We start from the raw sequence: 26398 nt of genomic DNA on the forward strand, positions 1-26398 counted from the left end.
TATTCATTCATCTTTTATGTATGAAGGGGGACCATGTGATTTATGATTACCTTAGTTCAAATTGTTTGCTTGTTTTTCACTGGAAAACATGGGAGGCAATAAAGCAATTAGTTTCTTAAGAAAACATAAGATAAAGTGATTTAAATGTCAGTGACATTTTTAATGGCTCTGTTATTGCAAGTCTGTGTTTATTGCACGTTGACTTTTCCTTCTGCTTTCCTGCCTTCAAGGTTTGAGTAAAAATATGTGGAAATTAAAATAACACGAAGGAGCCTTTGACTCTTTGTTCCGAATCCTTGTGACAAAAATCAACATTAAAATCGGTCGGACAAAGAGTGAGTCTCTGTTAATCTACTTGAAGTGTTGATTTTTGAGGAAAGTGGTCCAGCTCGTAGTTTGGTGTTCCCATCAGTGCTTTTTGCTGCAGCAGGAAGTTGCTTTGGCACGGCTACAGTGAGAGCACGATGTGACTGTGTTACTCTTTCCCAGTGAGCGCTACACTTTAATAGGCACGTCCAACATGGCTTCCAAAGACAACCATGACTTCCAGATCTGAGGCCGTGCTGCCGCTTTTTCTGTCGGACTTAAAAGTTTTCACGCCGTTGTGTCTCCTCCGCGGTACGTCGGCCATGTCCTCGCAGTGCATCATTTATGAGGACAATGAAAATCCTCCAGACGCTGCTCGATCCCTCCAACCGGTGTGAACCGTTTGCAGTCGGGGGGGGACCAATGCTGCACCGTGGGCCAAACTAAGGAGGTTTTAATAGAATTTCTAAAACACCAATTGCGAAAAGCAGGATAGCATTTTCTGATTCCAAGTGCCCTGTAATTTGAAGTGTGTGGGTGCAAGCCACTTATTTTGTGGTGATGGCTTTACTGGCGAGTTCTCCAAAAAGACAGAGGCCAACACAGCCGAGGGTTGAGCTCGCTGCCTTGCCTTCCTTACTGATTGACCGAGCCGCTTCCCCTTTGGTATCTGGCCACAGTTGTTCTGCCCTCATGGCTAACCTCACTGGGCGTCGCCGTCCACCATTGGGTGTTTAGAAAGCCCAATAGGAGGATGCTTCCTGCTTCTGGATTTATTTATTCCGTCTCTTGCACAAACACCCACGCTGCCTGTTTATGGATGCAGATGGAGAGTGCTCGGGGTAAACAAATGCACAAATCTGCCTTTTTCCTAAACTGATGTCTAAACAACGACCCAAACATCCCCAATTCTTAGTGTATGCTGTTACATTATTACCTAATCAGGGCTTTATGTCACATATCCTCCAAGCACCATTTGTTTGTGTCCTGTTCATAATTCATCTTCCCAGAATTTCATAAATTGGAGGACAAATGCATTTTATATGAGCAGAACCACACAAACTAGTGCACAGTTACAAGGAAGAAGGGAAACAACACAAAGATGCTGGACATTTGACAATAAATGAGTTTATTGTAGTTTATTATTAACAAATTTAACAGAATGAAATAAAATATCATATATAAGGAATGAAAGGAAGTGAGCTACGAGGGGAAAATCATTGAACAAAAAGAGAAAATCCTCCATTGCGTAGAATAAAAAAAAAGATTTCTCTGCACCATCGTGTCTGGCCTGGCCAGCCTTTGTGCAGGCTTTAAGAGAATACAGATATAACATTAAACCACCATGGAGGGCAAGAAGCCCTTTTGAAATGTTAACTTGTGCATTTTTGTATCCGGTGCCAAGACATCTGTCTAGTGACACACCCTGTAATTATAAACGAAAGGAAAAGAAATGTCTTTTGATTATTTCCATCCTCATTGCATGCACACACAATAAGGCCTGTTCTAGTGCTCATAACCGAACGCTTTAGAAATGTTTTTTCTTTGACACGATGGCGAGAAAACGCGACGGCACGGTCGGATCAGCAGTGAGGCTTGCATTGCATTCGCTCAAAGTCACAGTGACCACTGAATCTGTGGGTCAAAGCCGAAATGTGTTCTTCTCTCTCCGGGATGGAAACAATGAAAGCCCGAGTCTTTTATTTATTTTCGTAGATATAGACTTGTTTCAGGTTTTTTTTAGTGGATGGAAAAGCTGCAGCATTCGCCAGGAGAGAGTGTAGGGAAGTCTGGGACGGGTGGCTGCAGTCTATCAGCGGCCCATGTGGAGGGTTGTGATGAGAGGGTATGTTAGAGGGCCCTCAAACAGACTATGGTGACTCACAGCTCGGTGCACACAACGCACAACCAGCCGCTTCTTTCTAAAAGGGTCACTCACACACGTTTTACAAAGAGTGATGGTGCAGGCTGTTCTCGTACACTGTTAGTAGCTATACAGATCAAAAGTAATGCACTAAAATTCATATATAACCAAATACACAATTTGTATGTGATCCACGTAATCATGAGCCGGGACAGGTGACGTAATACGAAAAGCGACGGGTCAACTTAATTTAGGCTACAGACTGTTTTGCCATTGTGATATCTTTTAGGGTTTTGGTGAAAAAATAGATTTTGCGTGGCAATATTATATCGATACATGGACGCCAAGTATCAATCTTTTATTAAAGAAACTGTTAACGTTGCAAATACAAGTTACATTGGGAAATAATAAAGTAAGTAAGTGCAGGTTGCCGACTACTCCGTTGCCTACAAACTCTTCAGTGAGGGTGCTCCGACTCTGGATGACTTTTCCTGCAGGATGTGTAACTCGGGTCGATCCCCACGGACACAAATCACCTCAACACACACGGTTTCTTTGGTTGCATCTATTACACGAGCCAGCCGTATGAAGTCGCTTCCAAGTAAAATAAGTAATCGTCCTGAAATACACAGACTCACACGTCAACGCCAACACCTTCTTACTCCAATCCATGAAATAACACGGCTTGGTCACAGCTCCAAAGCTTCGAACTATGACGCTCGACGTGCACTTCGAGTGTCACTTTCGGCTTGTCTCTCTCACAACATGAATGGTGTCTTTTCAAAACAAACTCCAGCCTTCACAGGAAGTTTGCTTTCAGGAAAAAAACCACATAGTTTAGAAAAAGAGCACGGTTGATGCTGACTCACGTGATTTGCGAGTGACAAACGAGTCATGTGACCATCACCGCGGGTTGACCGGTCATATAGAACCACACTTCCCTGTCTGTGGGTCGTAGCAGCTAACGGAGGGAGATGGTGTTAGGGTTAGTGTGCGATTCGATATCACGTAGAAAAACTGTGTTTTCATTTCCAAAACAATGTGCCATATGACGCAAACGATGCAAAAACAACCAGCGAGGAGACAACCAGCGAGGAGATCCAGGAGCTGGTGGTATGGAGGTTGGCCGTCCATCTTCATGTATATTTCCCTCGTCCTCCTGGACTAATCACTGGTGAGGCACGTGTGTATGTGACAACTACAGCCCGCCCACTTTTAAGCGCTCCAATCAAAAGTAAAATATTTGATTTAAATCTTCTCTTGTAACTGCACACCGCTAAAATATTCCGTTTCACTGTGGAATGTGTCACCGCGCTGAAGATAAAGACGCTCTAGCTTCCGTTTCTTTGGGAAAATAACATTGTTTTCTCATTGGAGTATTGTAAATACACGATGTGGATCTCAGGAAGTGTAGCCACCGATCGCTAATAAGAATCCAAATAAACAAACAAGGAGATGCACTCACACGCAGCACAAGGTCTTTCCAGAAAGGGGGACGAGAGTAAAGCCTGCCGGAAAACAGGGCTCCCACCTAAAAACATTCCTGTAGTACAGGCCATGTTTTCCTTACCCCAACAAATTTACACAGTTGTTAGTGATGGCCCGGGATTCCTCCTAAAGCGCTGCCCACCAATAATAAACAGTATGGCAGCTGACACCGCAAGACACCTGCACAGCTCCCTGACACTGCAGGATTGTTCCCAGGGACGGGGGGTTGGTGTGGGCAGAGGTGGGCTGGAGAATGGAGGGAGGAGGGGGTTCCACAGGGGCCAGCAGATAGGGTGTGTGTGTGTGTGTTGGGGGATAGCTCTTTTAAAACAAAAAGTCACCACGGTTCTCAAATGTTAAGTATTGTCTAACCTTGAGTAACTGTTCAAGAACTTATATATTCTAAAATCCAAATGAAGAACGATTGGATCAGAGAATACAAGTACGGATTTGACCAGACATTTGATTTGACATTTTACTTGCTGTTACTAAACAGTCTTTTTGCAGGTCCTGAAATAGTCACAAAATGCAGTCTATTAGTTTCCTGTACAGAGACACTAATTTCCGTACTAAAATAACGACAATGGAAAGTTAATTAGGATCCTTTTGTTGTAATGGAAACGTAAATGAAATGCCACCAGTAGTACCATAGTATTAAATAGTGAAAAAGACTACTCATAGTGGGGGGTGGATGTATACATCAACACAGGACCATGCCGTATGTGCCGTTGAAATATTTCACCTCATTTTGCTGTATTTATGCAGAGAGAGTTATTTTAAGTGTTTCAGTAGCAGCTACAGTGTTAGCATGGCTTAGCTCTGATAGAGCCGAACTCCATTCAGAAAACAAGCATTTTTAAAGTGATTTGCTTATCGTCCTGCGGACAGACTTAACCAAGCATGACTTCTGACTTTTTACTAATCGTCATGATGTCATTACCTCTGCATCATTTTTATCGTTTGATTGCAATTAGCATTAGCGTCCAGCCCCCGGTTGTTGTAAATATACACAAATTATCCTGCAAATAAATACTACTGATCCTGAGGCCAAACTCACGCGGGTAGCGTGATGTACATTTTTAATTCCATTTTGAATTCATGTCATATCAACTGCTATGAGACCGCGTCGTACCAAACCAGCATTGAGGTTCAGTATCCAGCTTTGGTGGAAGCTAGCTCTGGTCAGCTCTCTTTAGTCACCGCACACTCTTTCTGTGTCACACACACCACACAAACAAACACCTACAGTCACACACACACACACAACCACACACGTATTCAGTCCTCATGCCACAGGATGTCAGGTGGTCCGGCCATTGTGTCCCCACCTGTAGGACATTGTCAAAGCACAAAGGAGGGGCACAGTACGTGTCAGCCTGCTGTCAGCTCCTGTTTGACTTGAATTTGTAAATCCCTCTCTTTCAGCCGCGGGGCTTTGAAAGATTAGCCAAAGGTTTGTGGAGTAATTCACATCTGTGTGGGTTTTACTTATTGTCAAGAGGCAGGGGATCCCTCCGCCGTTTTCACAGGCCACAATAATTAGGTTTGTCAACACTGTTCAAGTTTCACTGTTTGTATCCGAGCACACAAACATGTTCACAGTGGGGTTTTTTTGGGGAGGGCGGGGCACCCAGGAGGATTTGAGGCGCTTTGTTGTGTTTATTAACTGCACGGATTGTGGATTTATCTCCTGTTCTTAGCCAGTGTATGTAACCTTCATCTTAAGGTCACTGGTGTTTTCCTTCCAGCCAGCTGAAATTTCAACTGTGTCCACATAAAAGAAAAAAAGAAAAGGCGTTTCAAAGAGGAGCAAAGTGAATATTGAGTATCACAACGATCCAGAGTGTGTAACTGGGACGAGTGCAGCGCTCAGCTTCTCAGGCACCGACCCGACTGATGTTTGCCATAAAGCAGGGCCTCTCACTCGCTGCCCTGTGAGGTCACAGCACCTGTTCTTGGTAATTGCTGGCAGGTGACGTAAGACCTCCACTTGTTTTCCATGTTGTAAGGTGGAGGTCCCCCGACTCCCTCCGGCACCGAGGCTGGAAAATCATGTTGGTTGTTTGCAGCACATAAGCGAGTCTGACTCTCTCTCTCCGGTTCCCCCGAGAGTGAAATGAACTTTGGCTTACCTGTGAAAGACCATTCTGGTAAAAACAAAAAAGTAATTTTGTGTTTTTATTTAGGTTTTTGGAGGTTTTTTCACCCTGAATATAAACTCCTGTTGTTTCCTGACAAAAAACAGCTCAGAAATCTTCCAGAAACATGGAGCAAGAATGTGTTTGTAGCGAGTCGAACTTTTGTTTTCACTGGTCATCTCATAAGATTGCACTTTTTCAGGATGATATACACTTACACTTTTTGGAAACATAACAATTTAAATCTGTGTAATCTGTTAATTTGTGCAGTATTTTCCTAAAATCCTGGCAGATTGAATGTCAATTCGGATCCTTTTTCATGGTGGACACATGGTTTGAACGCATCCATGTGACTGCAGCGGTGGAGTAGTGACGTAGTGTTAAATATTGAGAAAGACGTAGAATTAAACCACAGGTTGTTGCCTAAACTGTACATATTTTTTTGTGATGAAGCCATCATTTTATCTTTATATAATTCCCTGTAAAAAATATCTATTTAAGACGTTGTTGTATCGGCTCATTTAGCAAATGCATCTTCTGTGGGTGAATTTAACTGATATTTTTATTGCCACTGCCCAAACGTTAGTGGCCTCCCCTGCCTTTGCTGGGTCCACCTGATGATGTCTTTTCAAGGCTGGCTGCAGGAGGACAGAAGCCAGTAGATAGGGTATCTGGCCCAGGCCTCCAGCCAGCTGTGAACCTGATAGCATCTGTTTTAAGCGTTTGAGAGACGGAGAGAAAGGAGCCCTCTTTTCGTCTGAGCTCTGGAGCGCTAGTTATCTCACGCCTTTCTAGTGAAGGGATCCACAGATGGCCCGTGTCCTGACAGTTATACAAATGCGATATCGCGAGCTGAGCTATTCCGCTCGGATCTTCTTACTGTGTTACTGTCAGCCCACAAGTGGGACTCATTCACTTTGGGAGTAAACAAGACGAGTCGGAGACAAAGAGAGTCCTCCGTCTCTCAAGAAATAAAGAAGAGCTTCTCTTTTATCTTTGTGACGGCAGACAAAACAACCTCTTCACACCTGAGTGTGTCCTCTGTTTGGAGTTCTTCCCAACCATTGTCATCGCGTGTTATCTAAACCATCAAATCGAACATGAAAAGATCATTTCATGTCCTGCCTGTCGCCTCAGGGGGAATAGCTCCGTCTGAATCCGGTGACGAACCATTTGTCATCCTTTTTCTTCTTTCAGGTTGTGTCTGGGTTTGGGCTCACTTCAAAGACCCGGTCTCTGGTGAGCAAGTGGGAAGCTGTCTTTAGATTTATGTGTTTTGTTTGTGTTGGAGAATCTGAGCTTTTCTTTTTCTTCTTACTCATAGAGCTCTAATCAGAAGTCAGTGTTTGCTTTAAAGCCTTCGTCCTCACATCCAGAAGTCGTTGTACTGTTAGATCTTAATCCCTAAACCACAAGGCTCCTTTTAATTGTCTTTCTGAGAAGATCAGATGGCTGTTTCAACCAGATTCTAGTGTTGTACTGGTCCATTTTTAGAACATATTTCTATTAAAAGAAACCATCTCTGCATGTAAGAGTTTGGATACGGATCTGTTTCAGATTTGGTCCAAAGACCTGTTTTTCCATTTTTGTGTGGTTTTATTACAAAAAGGGGAAATTGGTTCACTTCTCTTACAGCAACCCAGTCTCCAGAATAAAATGTTGGCATTATTAATTACCTGTTGGTGTAAGCAGCTACTTGGTTAGGTCTAATAAAAAGATCATGTTTTAGGTTAGTATAATTATCTTACTTTTGGTTTTACATGGGATATAAACACCTGTCTCCTTGATTGACTTCCTTCCTGCACCGATTTAATGAAATGTGTTTCGGATATAATCTGTCAAAAAAACTTTCCCTCAAAAGATAATTGTGTAGTTTTGTTGTATGGGAGCATACTTCTTTTGGAGTTTACAGCCACTTTTGTGGGATTGATTGGTCTCTGAAACTGGTGATAATTGAATTTATCTGACTGACTCTCGTTCATTTATTTACATCAACCAAAATCACACCATTTATCATGTTTTTAGGTTTTCCTTTCCTGCCTTATTTCCCCCCCAAAGGTCTTAAACTATTCACAGACGTTGCAGTTTAACCTTTGAGCTCAGGACTCCACATTTCATGTCATCTCGAGCTCCATTGTTTCCCGGACCGTAGGTGTACTGGAACGGAACTGAGACTCTGGTTACTGTAAGTCGGAGGATTCAGCCCGGGTCCCACGCACTTATCTGAGCAGGATATTCTGCAGACGGCCCACCTCGGCGAGCCCGTGCCCTCGCAGGACGGCATCAGCTGGTTTCTGATTCGAGCCGTGCATTATGAGCCTTTGTAGTTCATTGTGGGAGGATTTGTAACGGATCCCCTCTATCTGTCCACTTTTAACAAGTGACATTGGCCTTGCTTGCTTTTACTCATGAGAGGCTTGATGGCCATGATTATTTACACAGAGGGTTTCCTTCTTTTTCTCTCTCTTTTTTCTTTTACAGTCGGTCATTTTCATAAGGGATCATAATCCTCTTGGACAGGAAGTATCTGGCTATATAGACTACGCCCACAGACTCAAGACCCAAGATTTTGAACCATATTTCAGTGGAAAGAAGAGGCTGATGCCAGGACGCTCGGATTTATGGTAAGTCTCCTTCCATTGTAACATGTCCACCTTGGTTGGGGAGGCCTCGACTCGAGTGGGATTTGACAAGATTTGAAGGGTAAGGAAATCTTATTATGCAGGATTAAAGAGTCAGGTTGACGTGAGAGACCAATATAGGCTCAGAAGGAGCCATGCAATGGGCCAGTATGGTTGAATGTGCAGCACCAGCCCTCGTGTTCTCATTATAGATATGGAATAAATATACACTTCTAAAGGAAAGCTGTGTAGAGCTGCCAAAGGTCTGAACCTGTCTAGGAAACAGACATGAGTTGGATTCAGGGTTAAAGTGCTCTTAAATCATTCCATTGTGATCGTCTTTTAATATGCAGTAAATTTGTCATCACAGGTTAACGTAAGAGATTTTATGATCATGCAAATTAGATACACTGATGGGTAAATAGATTAACTATTATTGTATATGCCAAAGGGTTAATCGAGAAAGCCATTGATAACGGAAATGATTATGAGTTGCAGCAATCGTTGGTGTGAAGCCACTACAATAACAACATTCTTGAATGTTTCAGTGTCTTAATGGATAAAGGTAATATTGGAATATTGTTTTAAAAAAATGCTGATATCCCATTTTTCTAAAATAAGTTTTCAGGTGCTTTAAACCTGCCACTTTTAGCCAGGATGCATCACGTACTCAACTATGATGAACAACTACACGCACCGGTGCCAGTCGCACTATTCCAGGCCAAGCCACAAGTGAACTGCTGACCTCACAGGTGTGAGCTAAAAATCTAGACTTTCTTTGTAATTCGTTGTCTATCAGCAGAGCTGTGTACATAGAGAGCTGTCAGCAAATTACCAGAGCCAAAACCATTCCCACATTCCACACGCTTGTGCATAGTAACATATTACCAACATTTCAGATACGTGCGAAAAATCCCATGAAGACAAACGCGACTCGACAAGTGGAGTGATGAGAGTGTGTGTTACATGGTTACTTTCAGAGTTCAGCCAGATGACATGACCGTATAACCTCACTGGGAAGAACATTGTCTCTAATGGATTTTTTTTCTTTCTGAGTCTTGACCGTCATACCTGGTGGGTAGGATTTGAACTTTTGCTCTCCAGCTTAAAGGAGTTCGATTTAACAACTCAGACCATGAGGGCAGAGCTTACCTGAAGCTTTATTCATTTTCTAAATTAATGATGTGCACACAGTGTTTCGCAGCGATGGCTCATAGCTAACAGTGCTAATGCCGCTAACAGTAGAAACTACAGCAAACATACTGACAGAGCAACAGTGTCTCACAGCAGGCTGTCATTTCAGTGATTTCTTTACATGGACATGAATTTTCAGCTTTTTTCATGTCGCTCAGCACAACTTTAGAGTCCTATTATTGCAAAGCGGGAGCCCTGCCTCTGATAACAACACACACAGAGGGAGAGCGACTTCATTTTCAGGTAGACATTACTCCACTATATCTTTATATAGACAATCGCTGTTGCTTTGGATGTCATATATCGCTACCTTAAAATAATCCATATTTCACTAATAATTGCCAATATTTTGAGAATATATCAGCATTATTTTTATGAAGAACACAATATCCCTGTTTGTATTAAAAGTGTGATATATTTGCTTTGCAGAGAAGAGTCTTTGCGACAGCAGTTACGGGACAACCAGAATGACGGTCTGTTTTAGTTTTGGAAGTGGTTTTCCCTTTCTCTGAAACCAAAGTGTCGGACATTGTTGTTTTATTTATCCATTGCGCACCATGTGCTCTGACACACAACGCCGCTCGTGGCCTTGAACTCGACCTCTTGCTGCCGAGTGGAAGCCTTAACAAGCTGTAGGTGTGAGTCATTGGACGAGCATGCCTGGAGGTACAGCCTACTCCCTAATGATGCTTTTACGAGGCGTCTCCCCCTACACGGGTCTCCCTGCACTCCCTCCATCCGACTCCAAACTCCCTCTCTCTCTGGCTCCGTACTCACTCTAAACTCAATCAGATTCGCACATCGCTGTCTTTATGTTCAACTCTTCTAACCTCGCGTTCCACGCTTTGCTACCTCTCCCCTTCTCTCCCCTCCTCTGTCACCCCCCCACCCTTCCCTCTTTCTTTTTTTTTCATCTCTGTCGGGAACAATAACACCCAGTGTGGTTGCCGCTAAGAGGGAGCAGATGCTGGAGCTGCTGCCCACTCAGTGCACTAAACCTCCCACCGCAGGACTCTGAATCCTGTCCCTCCTCCTCCTCCACAGCCACAAAGAACACAGAGCAGCGACACCAGCGCCAGCTCTGGCCTCCACCTCCCACCTCCAGCAAGGAAGGGTTGATAGGTTCACGTACACAGTCTGCAGTGTCCCGGGGGGGGCAGTAGCAGAGTATCTCTGGAGCAAAGTATGTGAATTTAATGACCGGAAGGGGAAAAAAATGAATCTGTTGGATGGAAATATCGCTTATGTGAAATCTGAAGCATGTCTCTGCTCCAGCGGTGTCTTTACTTCCCACCTTTTCTATAATTGTAGCGTAAACCCTTTGGGAGATAACGGGAACACACACAAACTGCTTTCTAAACATTTAATGCATCAAGCCTTTTTCCTTTGACATTAACCTTTCAACTCATCCCCTTTTTAGGTTCCACATTTTGGAACAGCACAGGATTATGTGCAGATTTTCCAACGTTTTAAACATCTTTCCTCCATTATTTCATACATCCACCTCTTGCTCCGACCTAAAATAAAATACATGTACTTATTGACTGTATCAAAAATGCAATTTGTTGCAATTTCACACATTTCTTGAGTCTTTTGACATTAATGGGCCTCTGTGTTCAGTCCACCAGGTTGAGTCCGACACATTTTCACTCTTATACTTTGAATTCTCTGTCACTTCCAGGATCTTTGCATCGACTATATCGGAATGGCACGGAGCAGAAATCAGTTGACCACTGAGCTTGATTTACTATAGTATTCACGCTGGGTGGGTGAGACGTATAAACATAATTTGTAAAGTTATACACTCCAAGACTCTGACTTCCTGTGAAACCTGGTTTATCTAGATCAAGTGCAGAATTTGTCTTTGTTAGCTGCTAATCCGCTCGTAGACAAGTGTTACGTGTCGATTCAAATCCAATCATTATCGGCGAGTAATGAATCTTGGGATACGTTGGGCCGTGAATGAACCATCATGGATGCTTTGAATCTGGGAAAACAAGCCCACATTTCTCGGCTGCTTTTGAAGTTGTCTACGAAATGGGACGATCTTGTCGCAGCTGCTGTGATGCATTCGGTCTTCAAAAGGATGCGGCTGCGGAATTAACACGGAAAAAAAGTTGATAGTTTGTGTCTGGAACCCATAGTTTATATTGTGACTACAACATGACCTGCCGTGAGACTGGGCTGAAATATCTAACGTTTAAACGGTTAAATCTTTATTATGTTTTTGTCTCCCCCTTTTACTCTGAGCTTCCAACACACACACACACACACACACACACACACATTAATTTAAACACACTTAAGTCCTGACCCTCATCTAATTATCCCACAGATCTGCAGCCCCATGCACGCAGCTTCCTGCCACTCCAGATGTGCCTACAGCATCTATGATGTCTATTTAATGTTCCCCCAGCAAAGTGACCATCTGTTTATACACTCTGGCTGTCCCCCTCCTTCCTCCCTCTATCTCTCTCTCCCTCTGTGTTTGGCAGACTTTTAAGAGGCTGGGCGATAGATGGTCGTCCTAATCAATCCTTTACTCCTTCAATTGTTTGTGTTCATTTTATTTTCTGTCCACTTTTAACTACATAATAGAAACACATCTCATGAAGTCAGAAGAACCACATATTAGTCATCATAATTAAAGGATATATAAGCATATAAAGTTTTCCCATAATGCTCTACCCCACGTGCAGTCGGCGACTGACTGAGGGATTGAACTTGACGGATCGGCTCGGCTGAAACACGGCGCATGCCTCCTCCGAAGCCAAAACCATATTGCCTCCGCGCTCGGCCTCTGCAATGCACCTGTGTGTCTGGCTTCATTTTCCGCTGTGAAAATATTTGCACTGCCGTCCTATTTTTATTAACTTTTAATACAAAAGAGAAACTGTTCCAGCTCTGAAGGTGATTCGACGGCTCGGCCCAAAGCATTGTGTCCGGGGCTTTATTGGCGATATTCCATGGCGGCGGAGTTCGCCAGCGTGATAAATATTTGCTGGTAAGCCGGAACATTCCGTGTCATGCGTGTTGATCTTCACACATGGCACACACATACTTCATTGGCTGAATCCTCGGGTTCAGATCCAGCCGGGCTGTTTGTTCTCAGCGCTGATACTGTTTGACTGTGTTTGATGGATTAACTCGGTGTTCCACCAGCAGTGTGATCATCAGAGACCTCCTGCCAAGTGTGGTGGGCCGATCGCTCCACGTCTGGCTCGTGGGATTAGGATTGAACGTGTGAATGAATGATGTCTGGATGTCGCACATTTAAAGTAGGACCCAAACTCTTATCAGTGACCATAGCTATTGTTGGTTCAGGTGTGATCATGCCGGAACTCATAGGTTGTCATTAGTGAGCATTCTTTGAATATGAGTGAAGGTGTTGGGCCGGTTCCTTTTACAAATAGAGGTTGACCCCTGACCTCCCTCAGTCCAGGCGCTATAAGCCTCTTGTGCTCCAGTCAAATGGAATATGTGATAACGCCCAGTATGTAATGGCTCTGACTGTGTGTGTGTGTGTGTGTGTGTGTGTGTGTGTGTGTGTGTGTGTGTGTGTGTGTGTGTGTGTGTGTGTGTGTGTGTGTGCGCGCATTTCATAGAGATAAATAATATGCTTATACATTACAAAATATTTGGTTATGTTTTTGATTGCTCGATTAGTCTATAAAAAATGTTGAATACAAGGTCCTAGAGGCCGAGGTGACACTCTTCAAGACTTCAAGGATCATTCATCTTGTTTATTCTACACAGGGTTGACTAATTGTTTGGGCTTTATTAGTTATGATATTTGACAGCTTGGAAAATGTACCCATTGAAGCTCCTGATCAAGGATCAGTTATTCTAAGGAAAAAGTAAACACACTAGTGTTTGTGCTGCAAACGTTGTTTCTACAGTCTGATTTTTGTATTATTTCTTTAATGTTTTAATTAACTTTAATATTCAATCAAATGTATCATTTTGTACTTGAATGTTCTTCTCTCTTTTTTGTTAAATCACAAAAAGGACAACATCATAAACATAAGTACAACGTGAACTCAAAGGCACCCAAGGACTCATTTTTCACAACCCGTAAAATAAACATTAACAAATTCCCAGATGAAACCAAAAATAATGAGAGCACTAATGTGTGTGTCGGTGGGTGGTTGGATACGGGTTTGGAAATGCCAACTGGACGCGGCCCATCTGTGATTTGTCACTGAATCAGACCCGCGACACCCCCAGGAGGCTGAGCAGTAAATTCAACTTGTTACACTCCTGCCTCTCAACGCTAAGGAGACCTTTTGTGATTTACACCGAAAACATTAACTTCAAATAGTTCCTCTCAGCCGCTACAGAAAAAAAACAGCTGAACGAATACACATTTTCTCTTTTATGATATATATCATCCAGTGCGGAGAGTCGAGCTCCTCCGAGTCCTATAATGAGACTGTTGACATTAGCCTGGAAAATGACTGCCTGGAGATAACAATAGAGCCGAGCGCGGTAACTATGGAAAGTCGGAGGACACGGTGCACGTGTCAAACAGCCGTGGTGAATGCATAGGGAACCAGGAACCGGTGCTGCGAGCACCGTCATTGTTTCCACCAAATCCACAGGTTCTCACACTTTTACTGGTCCATGTGTCTGGGTGTGGTGCCATCCAGCTGCTGGAGTGCTCTTTGTGACCAAATGTGCGTGGACCGTGCAGTTAGTTGCCCCGGTGACAGCTCATATGGGACAGTGAGGGAGTCGGGTCCAATAAACACGTCCCAGCAACGTACGAACCAAATTCTCTGCATTGCTTCAAAACTCTTTTTTCTCCGTACACATCCGTCAGTCTTTTTCATGTTCAGTGTTAAAATATCTCACATCTGTCCCGTTTCTCTTGCAAAAGTAAGCGGTTCACCATTGAATAAAAGTGGTGGACCAAAAAAATGTTAATTGTTGTGTGGCATCTCGGTATAAATAGTCGCTGAAACGCTGTCAGGTCTAATTTACAAAGAGGAGAAGTATGCATGTGTCTGAAAGCGAGTCTCAGACAATATAATTTCCCCCTGAGTTTTAAGGGAAAAACCTCAATTTGTATTTCATAATTGGGGCATTGCAGCAGTCTATTCTGAACCTGCTTTACTCGGCTCTGTTGGCAGCTTGGGGGAAAAAATGCCAGACCTCTTGTCCTATCATACCTTATAATTTTATGCATCAGTGTATTTCCCCACAGTCTGGACTGTTCACAGGCGTACAGTGTTTTGCTGGAGCGGAATGTTTCTCCAAAAGCAGGAGACAGTTGACATCTCAGACATCCGACGGTATCCGGTATCACATGTTCTGAAATTCATTGCATCTTGTAGTAGCATCGTAAAAAATAGTCCCCCAGACACGATATGGAAAAAATCTTCTAACACGGTTAATGTATGTCTCCACACAACACAGTCTCGTGGTTGCAAAAATTTAGACTCCTGATTCCTGTACATAAACACGATTTAAAAAAAATATGTTTCTTGTTGCTCAGCATGACTTTCAAACGAATGTTTTTAATTTGAAGTATCTATCGTGCCACGTCGGCAACAAAAACACTGGTCTGGAACACCAGTCTAATGGTTGAGAGTCCTGTATAGGTGCTTTGACGCAAAATAAATGAACAATTCGTGTCCGTATAGACGCATCAAGTCCCAGTCCATCCCCAAGTTAAAATCCATCGAGACGAGTCTCCCTCACAAGCCTGTCAGAGCAAGTATGAAGTATCTCATGTCTCAAAAGCTTGAAGGCGAGTCGAGTCCCAGGAAGCAAGTTTATGTGAGTTGCCAGAGGGTTTTGGAAAGGCCTCATACGTTTTTTATATTGCTTGTACTATATGTTTTCTTGTAATGTGTTGCGAGCATCCTTTATATGTTGCAGTCAGAAGTTGAACCCACATTTAAGGCTCGAATTCAAATGGCTATTTGCAAATCAGTTTTATGTGCCACTAGAGGTTACCACGGAAACAGATCCCGCAGAAAACATCTTGACACCGGCCAAACAGCCCAAAATATTTCAAAGATCGTAGAGGTCCCCCAATCTAAATGTAAACATTTAGAGATGTATTTTAGCTGGTGTGGGTCATTAATTCTTTATACCTGCCGTTCATCATGTACTGGCTCCGGTGAAGTATCACAGCGAGGGAAATATAACCTGCAGCATGCTGGCACCGCTCCACTCTGCTACGGTCCCATATTTACAACCTGCTGCCGCAGCTTTGGCTAAACTCAGCCTCCCCACGAAACGGCCCTCTTCCCCAGATTTACACTGAGCTTCCTCCCCGAGGCCCCGCTGCGCTGTTGGACCACAAACTGCTGCTGGGGGGAGCAGCAGTCTGTCCAGCGGCTCCGAGCGTGACATGTGGCGTCCTCTATCATAGTGCATAACACATTCCAGTATAACAATAACAACTTGGACAATACAAAGAAAAAGTAATATGATACATAAAGATGTCCTGAATGAATAATCTGACGGATTAAAAACAGATGCGTTTAACCTGGCCTCATTACCAGCAGCAACAGCGCGTTGTTTTCACCCCCGTGAGTCATCGTGGCACAATTGTGGTCCTGGAGACACCTTCTGTAGAACGACCACGGAGGCGGTTTAGACTATTTTTACAGGTGTTTGTAATTATCTTTCTGTCTGTCCGTGGACAGATTGGGTCCGTGCGATGGTGTCCGAGCCGTGCAAGATGCAGTCACGAAACTCTACAGGTGTGTAGTTGAGATGGAGATGAAGGTCTGTGTGGTCCGAGCAAGGGTGCCCGGAAGGAGCTCAATCTGGCGTTGCTGCTGGCAGGATCCCATCGCAAGGAGGTCACTAGTTTAAAATGATTTAGCTAGATTTAGATTCTTTTTAAACCAAAGACTTGTGTCCTTGGCTTCCAAAGCTCCTCTCGGATGAAAGGTTGTGCTGACTCCAAAGTTAACACGGGAACAATGCTTTATTCAACACCACCTTAATGAGGTGTTTCAACCTCCAACCAGCCTCATATTTCACATCAGCAAAGAGACGATCTGCCAATTTTTTTGGCTAAAACAAATGTGAAGCAGCAGTGGATGTTTTTCTTTTCCTCAGCTTACATGATGCCTCCATCAAACTGCTGGAGAAGCTTTAGTCTTTCCATGATTCGAGTCATGTATCGCATGTTAATAAATCACATCCTCAAATCAATGCACATGCTAAATGTTTTAATGTAACCTGAAGGTCCAATATTTTCTTTGTCCCTTTCACTCGGTCACACACCGCTGGTCTGCTGTATCAAAAATAACAGAAACCCTAAAAGCAGAGTATGATCCAATCGGATGCTGTAAATTAATCGGTCATTTATTTTGGAATTCAACCCTTTCTTTGGTTTCAATTGCTTATTAGCCACAGCTTTACTTTAATGCCTGACTTGGCGATCTCCAACGCAGCACCCTTACGATCAAATGGAAAACAGATTTTCACCTTCTGCCGCTCTCGCACAAGATACTCCACTCTGCGGGTTGCTTTCCTTTTCTTTCTCTGCAAAGCAAAGGTCTTCCATAACCTGCTTGTGATATTATTGATACGATAACAATGGCTGTGTAATGCCCTGTAATCCGTGAAGATTTCTTTCCTCTGTGAGACATGCAAAGTCACATGCAAAGTCGTGACCTCAATACGGTGTTGTTGTTGTAAAGCCTCCTGCTGTGTGGGCCCAAAAAGGAAACCATTGCAAAGACAGCAGAATGCCAAATAGTCAGGTAGCATTAAGCCTTCTTCTCTTCCTCATAAAGTCCTTCAATGTCAGGCAAAACATACAGAATGTGCTTTATTACCATCATCCAAACGGTGATAAATACCAAACATTTGGGGCTAAAACACTGCAGACTGAGCGCCAACCAAACCAGAGAACAGAGGGCCGTCTCCTATCTTTCCAGTCTGTGTTGTGTTGCAGCGATGCAACCAGCCGAAAAAGAAAACTCCTGAATGTTTTTTCAAATTCAATACTGTGTTTGGAGTGTTTTTTGTTTTGTTTTGTTTTGTCTGCAAGTAGGTTTATTGTGTATTTCTTCCAATTCTACATCCACGCTGCATACTGTACCGTTGACGCCCTGTCTAGACGGTGAAACCCAAGGCACACTGACGACGCTAGGTCCGTCGCAGCAGAGGGCAAGAGGATAGAGAGAACTTCCTGGTTCACGTAGCGTCACATCCAAAGATGACCTGTTTTCAACTTAAAAAAAAGCAGAAATGTGTCGCCGCCCTGCCTGAATGGCTGACTGGGTGGATTCCTTTCATTGAAATACTTCATCATTGATACTTTTCTCCACAGCTACTACAACTGGACGACACAGGCGTCCACATCAAGCTCCAGCCCCAACTTTGAGGTGATTTACGACGACCCTAACGGCCTTCTCTTCAAGAACAAGAGGGACAAGAAGATTCTCAATGTGGATCCCTCGGTAGGTTTCTGTTGTTGTTGTTGTTGTCCTGTCCTGCTCCCAGGGAGACAAATGGCACGGCTCATTAGATCAGTTCACCTGTTCCACGGTTGTATAAATGTCCCAGCAAAGCAAAAGCTACAGGACTAAAAGCCTTTTCAAAGACCAGGAGACTTACTACCAGTGTCTCATATGAACCAAGCACTTTTGATGTACTCACACTAACAACACGTCTCCCTCATTCTTATCCTTCCTGGCTGGAAGTAGCTAAGTTAGCTAGCTAGCAAGTCAAGCTAATGGCTGTGTGTAAATGTGTAAGATGGTACAATTCAAATGGGATCAAACATTATGTTTCTCTCACATCTTTTCCCTGAAAGAAGGTCTTGTTGGGAACACCAGAAGGGGGCGTGACTCTCCAGTGACCTCAGATATCAGACAGTAATAAGAGAGAGAGAGAGATTTGCTTTCCACCTGCACAAAGAATGGAGGATCAAGGGGTCGAGACAGGTGCTTCCTCCACACTCAGAGTCTGACAGGAGCCCTGGAAGAATAACGACTCACCCACTGTGTTTTTTCTCTTCTCTCTCCAGTTCCCCTCTTTGCTGGGGGGGGTAGGGAAGTAGTTGTGTGGGGCTGAACTATTTTGAAATTGCAGACAGAGCTGTGGGGACTGCGTTTTTGAGGCTGAGCGCCAAAATGGCAGCACAGTGTTCGAGCTGCGGTGGAGCACCACCCCGACCAGGCCGTCTATTAAAAACACAAGAGAAGGCATCGGAAGCCAGACACAGCAAACCGCCCGAGTGCCCAGAACCCAGAACTGAGCTCAGCCCAGATTGTCTCGGCACAGAGCAGCACGGCAGCGTCCAGCTTTTAACCCACCATGAGCTCACTAGCTGCTCATGTGGCCACAGATCAGCAGCGGAAGTTTCCAAACTCGAGGCTCACATCGACTCATTTTGGGTAGTTCGATTGTTTTTCTGCCTTTGTCACACCGTGACCACTTATTTGTTAGCCGGGGGGGCTGTCATATATCAGGTGTGATGATGGCTTGATTTAAAAGTAGCATTTAGTTTACCCAGCACTTCCCAATTACTCTTAATGCGTCTATGAAGTAGTTTTTTTTATTGGCCTGTTTTTATTGAGGCTCTTTTGAACTTGCGAAGGAAGACCTCCTCACTTATTAGGACACCCACAAGTGTGTCTGAGGTAAAAGTGTAAATTGAGTGTAATGGTTGGCTATGGATCCACTCCCACTGGAAGCTTTTGACTTACTTATCCCTGAATAAATGTTCCCAGCTGGTCGTGGCTTCACATCTTAGTGGTGGGGCCGTGTCACATTAGACATTCAAAGTAACACGAAACATCTTGGAGGATGAACAATTACAGTCACTGTTGAGTTATTCTGCACTGGGTTCCTCCTGGTGCAGTGGGTCCTGGGTTCCTCCTGGTGCAGTGGGTCCTGGGTTCCTCCTGGTGCAGTGGGTCCTGGGTTCTTTCTGGTACAGTGGGTCCAGGGTTCCTCCTGGTGCAGTGGGTCCTGGGTTCCTCCTGGTGCAGTGGGTCCTGGCCCATTGGCTGGCCCTCACGTTCCCCTGACATAGTGATATATCCCCTTATAGTGGATTAAGTTTTAACAAATGAAAACTCTGCCGCTCTGTGCAGCTGGTAGCTCATAGTTTTGGTTCTCCAGTTAAACATACACTGCGTGTTTGAGTCCCATGGTTCTCATTAACACCCTATATAAAACCACAGGCAGCTCTTTTCAGTAAACAATCTCAGATGTACACTACCTGCTGTTCACTAAATGCCAAACGAGAGAAGTTAGCAACTATGATGTGGAATCAAATCAAATCAAACTTTATTTATATGGCACTTTTCATACTTTAAAGTAGCACAAAGTGCCTCACAGAAAATAAAAGCGAACAAAACAAAAACGAAAAAAGGTATGAACAACAAAGAACACCATGAAACCCAAGCCTCCCACCCCCACAAATATACACACAGAGATACACAGAGACATACACACTCAAGCACACACATAGCCATATGCACAGACATACACACCCACACACACAAACATACACATACCCACGCACACCCACACACATACACTAGCTGTTGCTGAGGAGACATGGCTGGGCACCGAGATCTGAGGCGAGGAATAAGCTACCTTTGGGGGCCGTGCACACCGAGGGGAATCATGGTCCATGACTGCAGGGGGCGCCGCCCCAGGGACCACCCCAGCCTAGGCAGACAGGAGGCTCCACACCACGGTGTAGAGCTCTCCAGCCACCCGGGCCAGGGCTGTCCACGGGACAGCACCCCCAACGGTGAACCAGAAACAACTCCCGGTGTGGTAGCCCCCCAGGAGGAAACACTGGAAAACCGAGGGGCTAAAACAGTAAAATAATATACAAGGTAGAAGCTAAAAACTGAGGGAATAAAAACAATAAAAACAGTAAAATGTATCAAAATGTATAGAATAAAATTGACCCAATAAATAAAACAATAAAAATAAATAAAATGTATAAAACAGTAAAACAGGATAAGCTAAAATAAATAATATAAAATAGAATAATAATAAAAAATGTAAGAAGCATAAAAGAAATTAGATGTAAATATCATGTAAATATCTTTGTAAACCAACGTAGAGAAGGGTATTATGGGTAATGGTAGGAGAGTAGTCGATGTGCACACCTCCCAAATCAAAGATTCAAAACCAAGTAGAAAAAATAAAATGCAAATTTGACATCCGTACAAAAGACAGAGCCAGAGAAATGCCTCCGGATCACCAACAGGGACGTTCATCTTCATTCAGCCGAAACATGCTTCAGTTTTATTGGGTATCTCCTAACATGTTGGACAACTTGAAATGCCAGCGGTTTATTAGCTCTCTGCCCCACCCCCCCAAAAAAGAGGGCAGAAATCGCTCAATGCCAATTTAAAAAAACGTCACCTCATGACGGGTTTAGAGTGAACGTGAAGCAAATTTTAGAGGTTTAAAGTTATAGATAATCAATGGAAATGCAAAAGAGCAGCTTTTTTTTTTTTTAAATAGGAAGGAAACATAAGAGAACATGACTTCTTGTTAAGTTTTGAGATCAGTCCAAGTCCAAGACATCTTTTCTAACTGCTCTAACTCTGTGTTGGGTTGCAGTCCCGTCCCGGTGAGGACTCCAACAGGACCTTCCTACAGTCGGACCTCTACATCCATGTCGTCATCTACGACCACAACATCAGGACTGTCTAAGCTTCAGAGGCCGCTGCCAACACATTCGTACATATGGCACATATTGGAGAGTACTGGAAGCCTCTAATTTGACCGGGTTGCTGTAGTTGCACCGTCATTTACAATCTGTTGCCCTCACATCATCGTACGCCATCTGGGTGGAGGTGCTGCAGTGGAAAATACTGACTTGATGCCCAGAGGAAGACGTTTCCTTACAAATAACTGGGATCAGATTCTGTGACATCACCCTCCTAAGAAGTTATTAAATAATTTAATTGTAATTGTTTCGACACTGATTTGTCCTCTAATCGGGGGAGGGCTGTCTGGGTCTGCCAGGCCCTTCTCACTACCTGGATCAGTCACACCTGAGTGCCTGGTGACACCTGGGCCTTCAACAATGTGTGGACCTTGTCCACACTCACACCAAGACTCACAGACTTTGAGGTGAGTTCAGGCAAAGTCCATGAGGGTTTAGGACTGACACTCAAATCATCGAGTGCTACGCACTTTCTGTAAATTCCAAATTCTGCAGACTTTGCTTGAGGGAATTACCCACAAATCATAGCGTTACGAGGGAAGCCCGGAGGAATTTAAAAAAGAGAGAGGGCGGAACATGGGTGTTTAGACTGGCATCTTATATTTACACAGAAACATCAAAGATTTAAGATGGAGCATAAAACATTTCCCTTCTTTCCCCTTGAGCTGTCTGTTGTGTGGAAGCTGATTGGTGCAACTCTACATCTCCTGTGACACAGTTCTGCTGCAGCCTTGATATTTTGTTCTGATCGTCATGGAGACTTGGAGCAATGAGGCTCATTTCTTTTCTGACCAATTTTTTAACTAGGGTATTTTGTATTGTCTTTTTTTCAGTAGGCTAATAGATGTATTTTCTAATAAGTGTGGGCCTTATTCTGTTATTTTCGGCTTCGGTTGACTTATTCTTACCGTATTAGTCCCTTTAAGGTTGGGTGAACTTTTATGTTTTTCCTTGTTTTGTCCTCGACCCCAAGTTACGGTCGTAACCGTAGTGTTTTTTTAATTATTCTTTATTCCATTGAGTGTAGTCAGTTTGGCTCAATTTGTTTGACATTCTCCAGAGGATTGGAACCTGCTCCCGGACCCTCAGGTTGTCCCATCATTTGGCCCGGCATGTTTTTGGACTGTTTGTGTAAACAAAGTAAAGGCGTAAGAGCTTTGAAAGATGACAGGGGTTGCTTTTATGTCCTGCCCCAGGCTGCGGTAGCTCCAATTGGACTGCAGAATGGGTAATGGGCTTAAAGCGTTCCGCATGTTCCCAGATGGAAGGCACACTTTACAGGACATCAAAGTTCTCTATTATTTACATATTAGTCATTCACTGTGGCATTTTTTAATGGAAGACAACTCCGCAAATAACCTGCTTTCAGGGTAATTTAGGAGGTACGGAAGACTTTTAGCAACTTTGCTCTCTTTTCATTTTTTGGATTTATTTGTTTTGCATTTTTTGTGAAACAAGCCACAAGTAACATTATATATAAGAGGGTCTCTGTCATGCCACATAAATTAGTTTTCTGTAAAACAGCATTTATGTACAGTCCTATCTCTGGAGTACCCACTTCATACATCAACTTTTAACTCAGCAATGCACTTTCCCCCCATTCTGTTAATTGCTTCCCAAAATGCTGTTGAATGAAAATCGAACTGAAAATGCAAAATATAGGCATTCAACAATATCCTGCATGGCTATGCAGTATCAAAAAAATAGGTTTATTCTTCAACAGGCCTCACTTATTCTTTCTCTTCCCAGCCGATAAAAAGTTGTTGATTGAACCTAGCTAAGTTAGCTAGCTAGCAAGAGAAGCTAAGAGCTGTGTTGGTACGTTGCCTGACACAAGAGATGTAGTTCACTGAGCGGTGGCAAAAGTTGTGTAGAGCGTCATAGTTTAAAGCTTTGGAGCTGTGTTACTCGACGCTTGGAGTGAGAATGTGTTGGACCCGCGATGGACCCGGAAATTGTAATTCCACACTGTAATTCCACTTTTCTTTTCCTGAAGGCTTGCTCTCCCAGCCAAGGAATTTTTTTTTTTTCTTTTTTAGCTTTGGACAGAGCCAGGCTATCTGTTCCACTGATTCCTGTCTTCCCATTAGGCTAAGACAACAGTCTACTGACTGCGGCTTCATACATGAAGAGAAAGAGATTATGTTTTCATCTAACTCCCTGCAAAAAAAGGACATTTCCCAACACGTCGAAATATTCCTTTAAACTGAAGGAAGCCAGACTTCAAGTGCTGCTGTGCTAATTTCCACTGCGTCCGTTTAAACTGACATTCATTACGAGGTTCCAACAAATGAGTTAATTCTAACACAAACCTCTAATGTCCCTCCGCCGCCCGTTCACCAGAGCAGCCCTCTACCGGCGGCATCTGTTTGTCTGCCTTGGACCGTGTTGCCCTCATTGAAACAATGTGTGTGGTGACATGGGGATGTGGGTTCTGGTTCTGTAAAAGCAGGAGTTTTTGGGAATGAGGGTCTGGTTTTGGGTTTTTCTTCGTCAGTGGGTTTCTATTTATTTTTTTTAATAAGATGTGAGTTCTGTGACTGTTTTGGGGCGAGGATAAACAAAAAATTGTGAAAGTCTTCAGGAGTTATACAAACCATTGTGATTAACTGGGTGAAACGGAGGCATCTTTTTAACATTCTTTATTTCTTCCTAGTGTGTTTTTGTATGTTGTTAAATATCTATTTTCTTTTAAATGTCAAAACGGCTCTAAAGTAACGCCTTAGTCTTTGCTGTTGTCACAACAAAACAAACTGGATTAACAAGGATGAGAAGCAGATACAGATCTGGCAGAATTAATGTGATTTTCTTCTAAAAGATTTAACCTCAAGGCGAGGGATGTTTATCTCACTATCTGCTCTGCTTTGAGTTCTTGCTCCAAACACATTAGAAGACAAACTGGCTGGGTGGCAAATGCACGTTTCACCCTCATTTACAACTGATTAAGTCGTCAGGCCACAGCTCACCCATGTGTGACGGTGACGAAACGCCGCTCTGCTCTTCCTCCATGAAAGTGCCGTCAGTCGTTCCAAACACCTACTGATGACAGCGACAGACATGCGTATGAAATATAGGTGCTTTAAAACGCTGTCGGAGTGACAAACAAGCAAGTGTCGCACATGAAATACAACTTTTTACGTGAAAGACCAAAACTTGGAGCTGGAACTCACTCAGACAGATCATGTGTCTGTAAATAGTAATGATCTCACAATAAACTCTAACTTAAATGGTTACATCCCTCTTCATTTCTTTTATTGGGCTTTTAAGCTGTGGGGGTTTTAACTGAAGCGGGTTTTTATTAGTTTGAGGCCAGACTTGCCCCTAATACACACAACATGAGGTAAAGCGGTGGATTCGTACTAAACTGGGCCCTCAATAGGAGAGCAAATAAAGTATTTAGTTGTATTTAGTTGTGTCTTCACCTTCAAGGAGTACGTTAGCCCCACTTCTTGACCAAAACTGTGTGTTTCTCTCATGGCTCCACTGATAAGAAGAATGTAAAAACTGAGTTTTGATGACTTGAGGTAAGGGGGGGGGGGTAAACTTGAGGTTAAACTATTTAAAATCCTCCCTTTACAAACTGTCGCACAACTCTTGCAAAAATAATCCAAGTCTGTGTCTGAAATCATTCATTCACTATCCACGGTTTCTGCTATATAAAGGACTATATAGAGGACTATGTAGAGAACTATATAGAGGACTATATAAAGGACTATATAGAGGAGTATATAAAGGACTATGTAGAGGACTATATAGAGGACTATATAAAGGACTATATAGAGGACTATATAGAGGACTATGTAGAGGACTATATAAAGGACTATAGAGGACTATATAAAGGAGTAGAGGGCTATTGTCCAACAGACTGCTGTTCGTGTCCCACATCCACTTAAAAAAAACAAGTAGTCTGTCTCTTCTACAGGTCTCAAAGATGCACTGATTGATTGATTGATTGATTGATTGATTGATTGATTGATTGATTGATTGATTGATTGATTGATTGATTGATTGATTGATTGATTGATTGTTCTAAGTTGATCCAGTCAGGTTCTTGCAGCCACTTACTTCCCTCTGCCGCTGCGTTGCTGTTGTTTAACTGGTCCTCTGCTGCCCATCTTCTCCCAGTTAAAAGGAGTTAAACATGTCCAGTGCTGCTGTGAAGGACATGGCATGCTAATATTATTGCCATCAGATGTCCAAGGGCGGGGAAATGCCCTAATCATTTCCTCCCGAATGCCCCTGAAAGAGAAGCCCAGTGTCGGGGGTGTGGGGGGCGGCTGGGTGTTTAAACCCCGCCTGGATGGGCTGTTTTGGGGGGACGGTGGAGGAGGAGGGGTGGGCACAGTACAGCATCCGGATCGGACCGTGATGGTACAGGATGTGTGTGCTTAACTCCATTGAACTAAACTAAATAGGAGAGAGAGCCTTTAATGCCGACAATAAGCCGCTTCATTCAGCAGCGCGGCCCAGACGCACAGCTCTGCGGAGTAGAAATTACGCACCGGGTAGGGTGAGGTGGGGCTAAGGGGGGGGGGCTCTAATGTGGCAGCAGTTTAGATATTCAAATCACCGCACTAAATTAAATGTCCTTCAATAAAATATATGTAAGATCAACTTAAAACAGCGTCTTTCAGTACTAGATATCATTGGATAATGTGTCCCCAGGCTGAATGTGCGTAAAAGTAACTTGAACAGGAAACTCTCTCTCGCTCCCCCCCCCCCCCCCCCCCCCCCCCCTACACACACATACACAGAGAGAGAGAGAGAGAGAGAGAGAGAGAGAGAGAGAGAGAGAGAGAGAGAGAGGAATACCCAGCTGGTCCCACAAGTCCTTTAATACCAAGCACAACATGCTTTACCTTCAATGAAAGCTGAGACGGGGGGACGGTTGGCTGCTGGTCCTGAAACCAGCTCACAGCTCGGATACAAAAACCAGGAGCCGCTGTTTTAGCAGCTTAGTTCTCCCGCATCTGATCCTTTACACCTTGCGTGCTGCGCGCCGGAACTTTAATCATTTACCGACTGCAGCACGTTTAGACCTGCAACGTCCCCAAAAAACCAGAGAGACAACTTGGATGACGCTCTTGTTTTCCTTCCTGTCTCGCTGCGG

The 26398-nt window shown here is 43.6% G+C and overlaps 1 protein-coding gene across 2 annotated transcripts in view; it reads left to right on the top strand.

The window, feature by feature from the left end:
* Positions 1 to 26171, top strand: part of cfap299 (cilia and flagella associated protein 299) — a 67637-nt gene extending 41466 nt beyond the window's left edge. Inside the window, exons 4-7 of one of the 2 annotated variants that reach the window (XM_084025843.1) lie at positions 8278 to 8420; positions 17914 to 18043; positions 21180 to 21299; positions 26085 to 26171. In XM_084025843.1, the coding sequence (XP_083881969.1) occupies positions 8278 to 8420; positions 17914 to 18043; positions 21180 to 21272 (366 nt within the window). In that variant the 3' untranslated portion in view covers positions 21273 to 21299; positions 26085 to 26171. Of the gene's footprint in view, positions 1 to 8277; positions 8421 to 17913; positions 18044 to 21179; positions 21533 to 26084 lie in introns of those variants that run through there. The other variant, XM_084025842.1, reaches the window with a different exon arrangement.
* Positions 26172 to 26398: the final 227 nt, after the last annotated feature.

Source organism: Eutrigla gurnardus (assembly GCF_963514095.1).
Source record: "Eutrigla gurnardus genome assembly, chromosome: 13".
Classification (NCBI taxonomy): domain Eukaryota; kingdom Metazoa; phylum Chordata; class Actinopteri; order Perciformes; family Triglidae; genus Eutrigla; species Eutrigla gurnardus.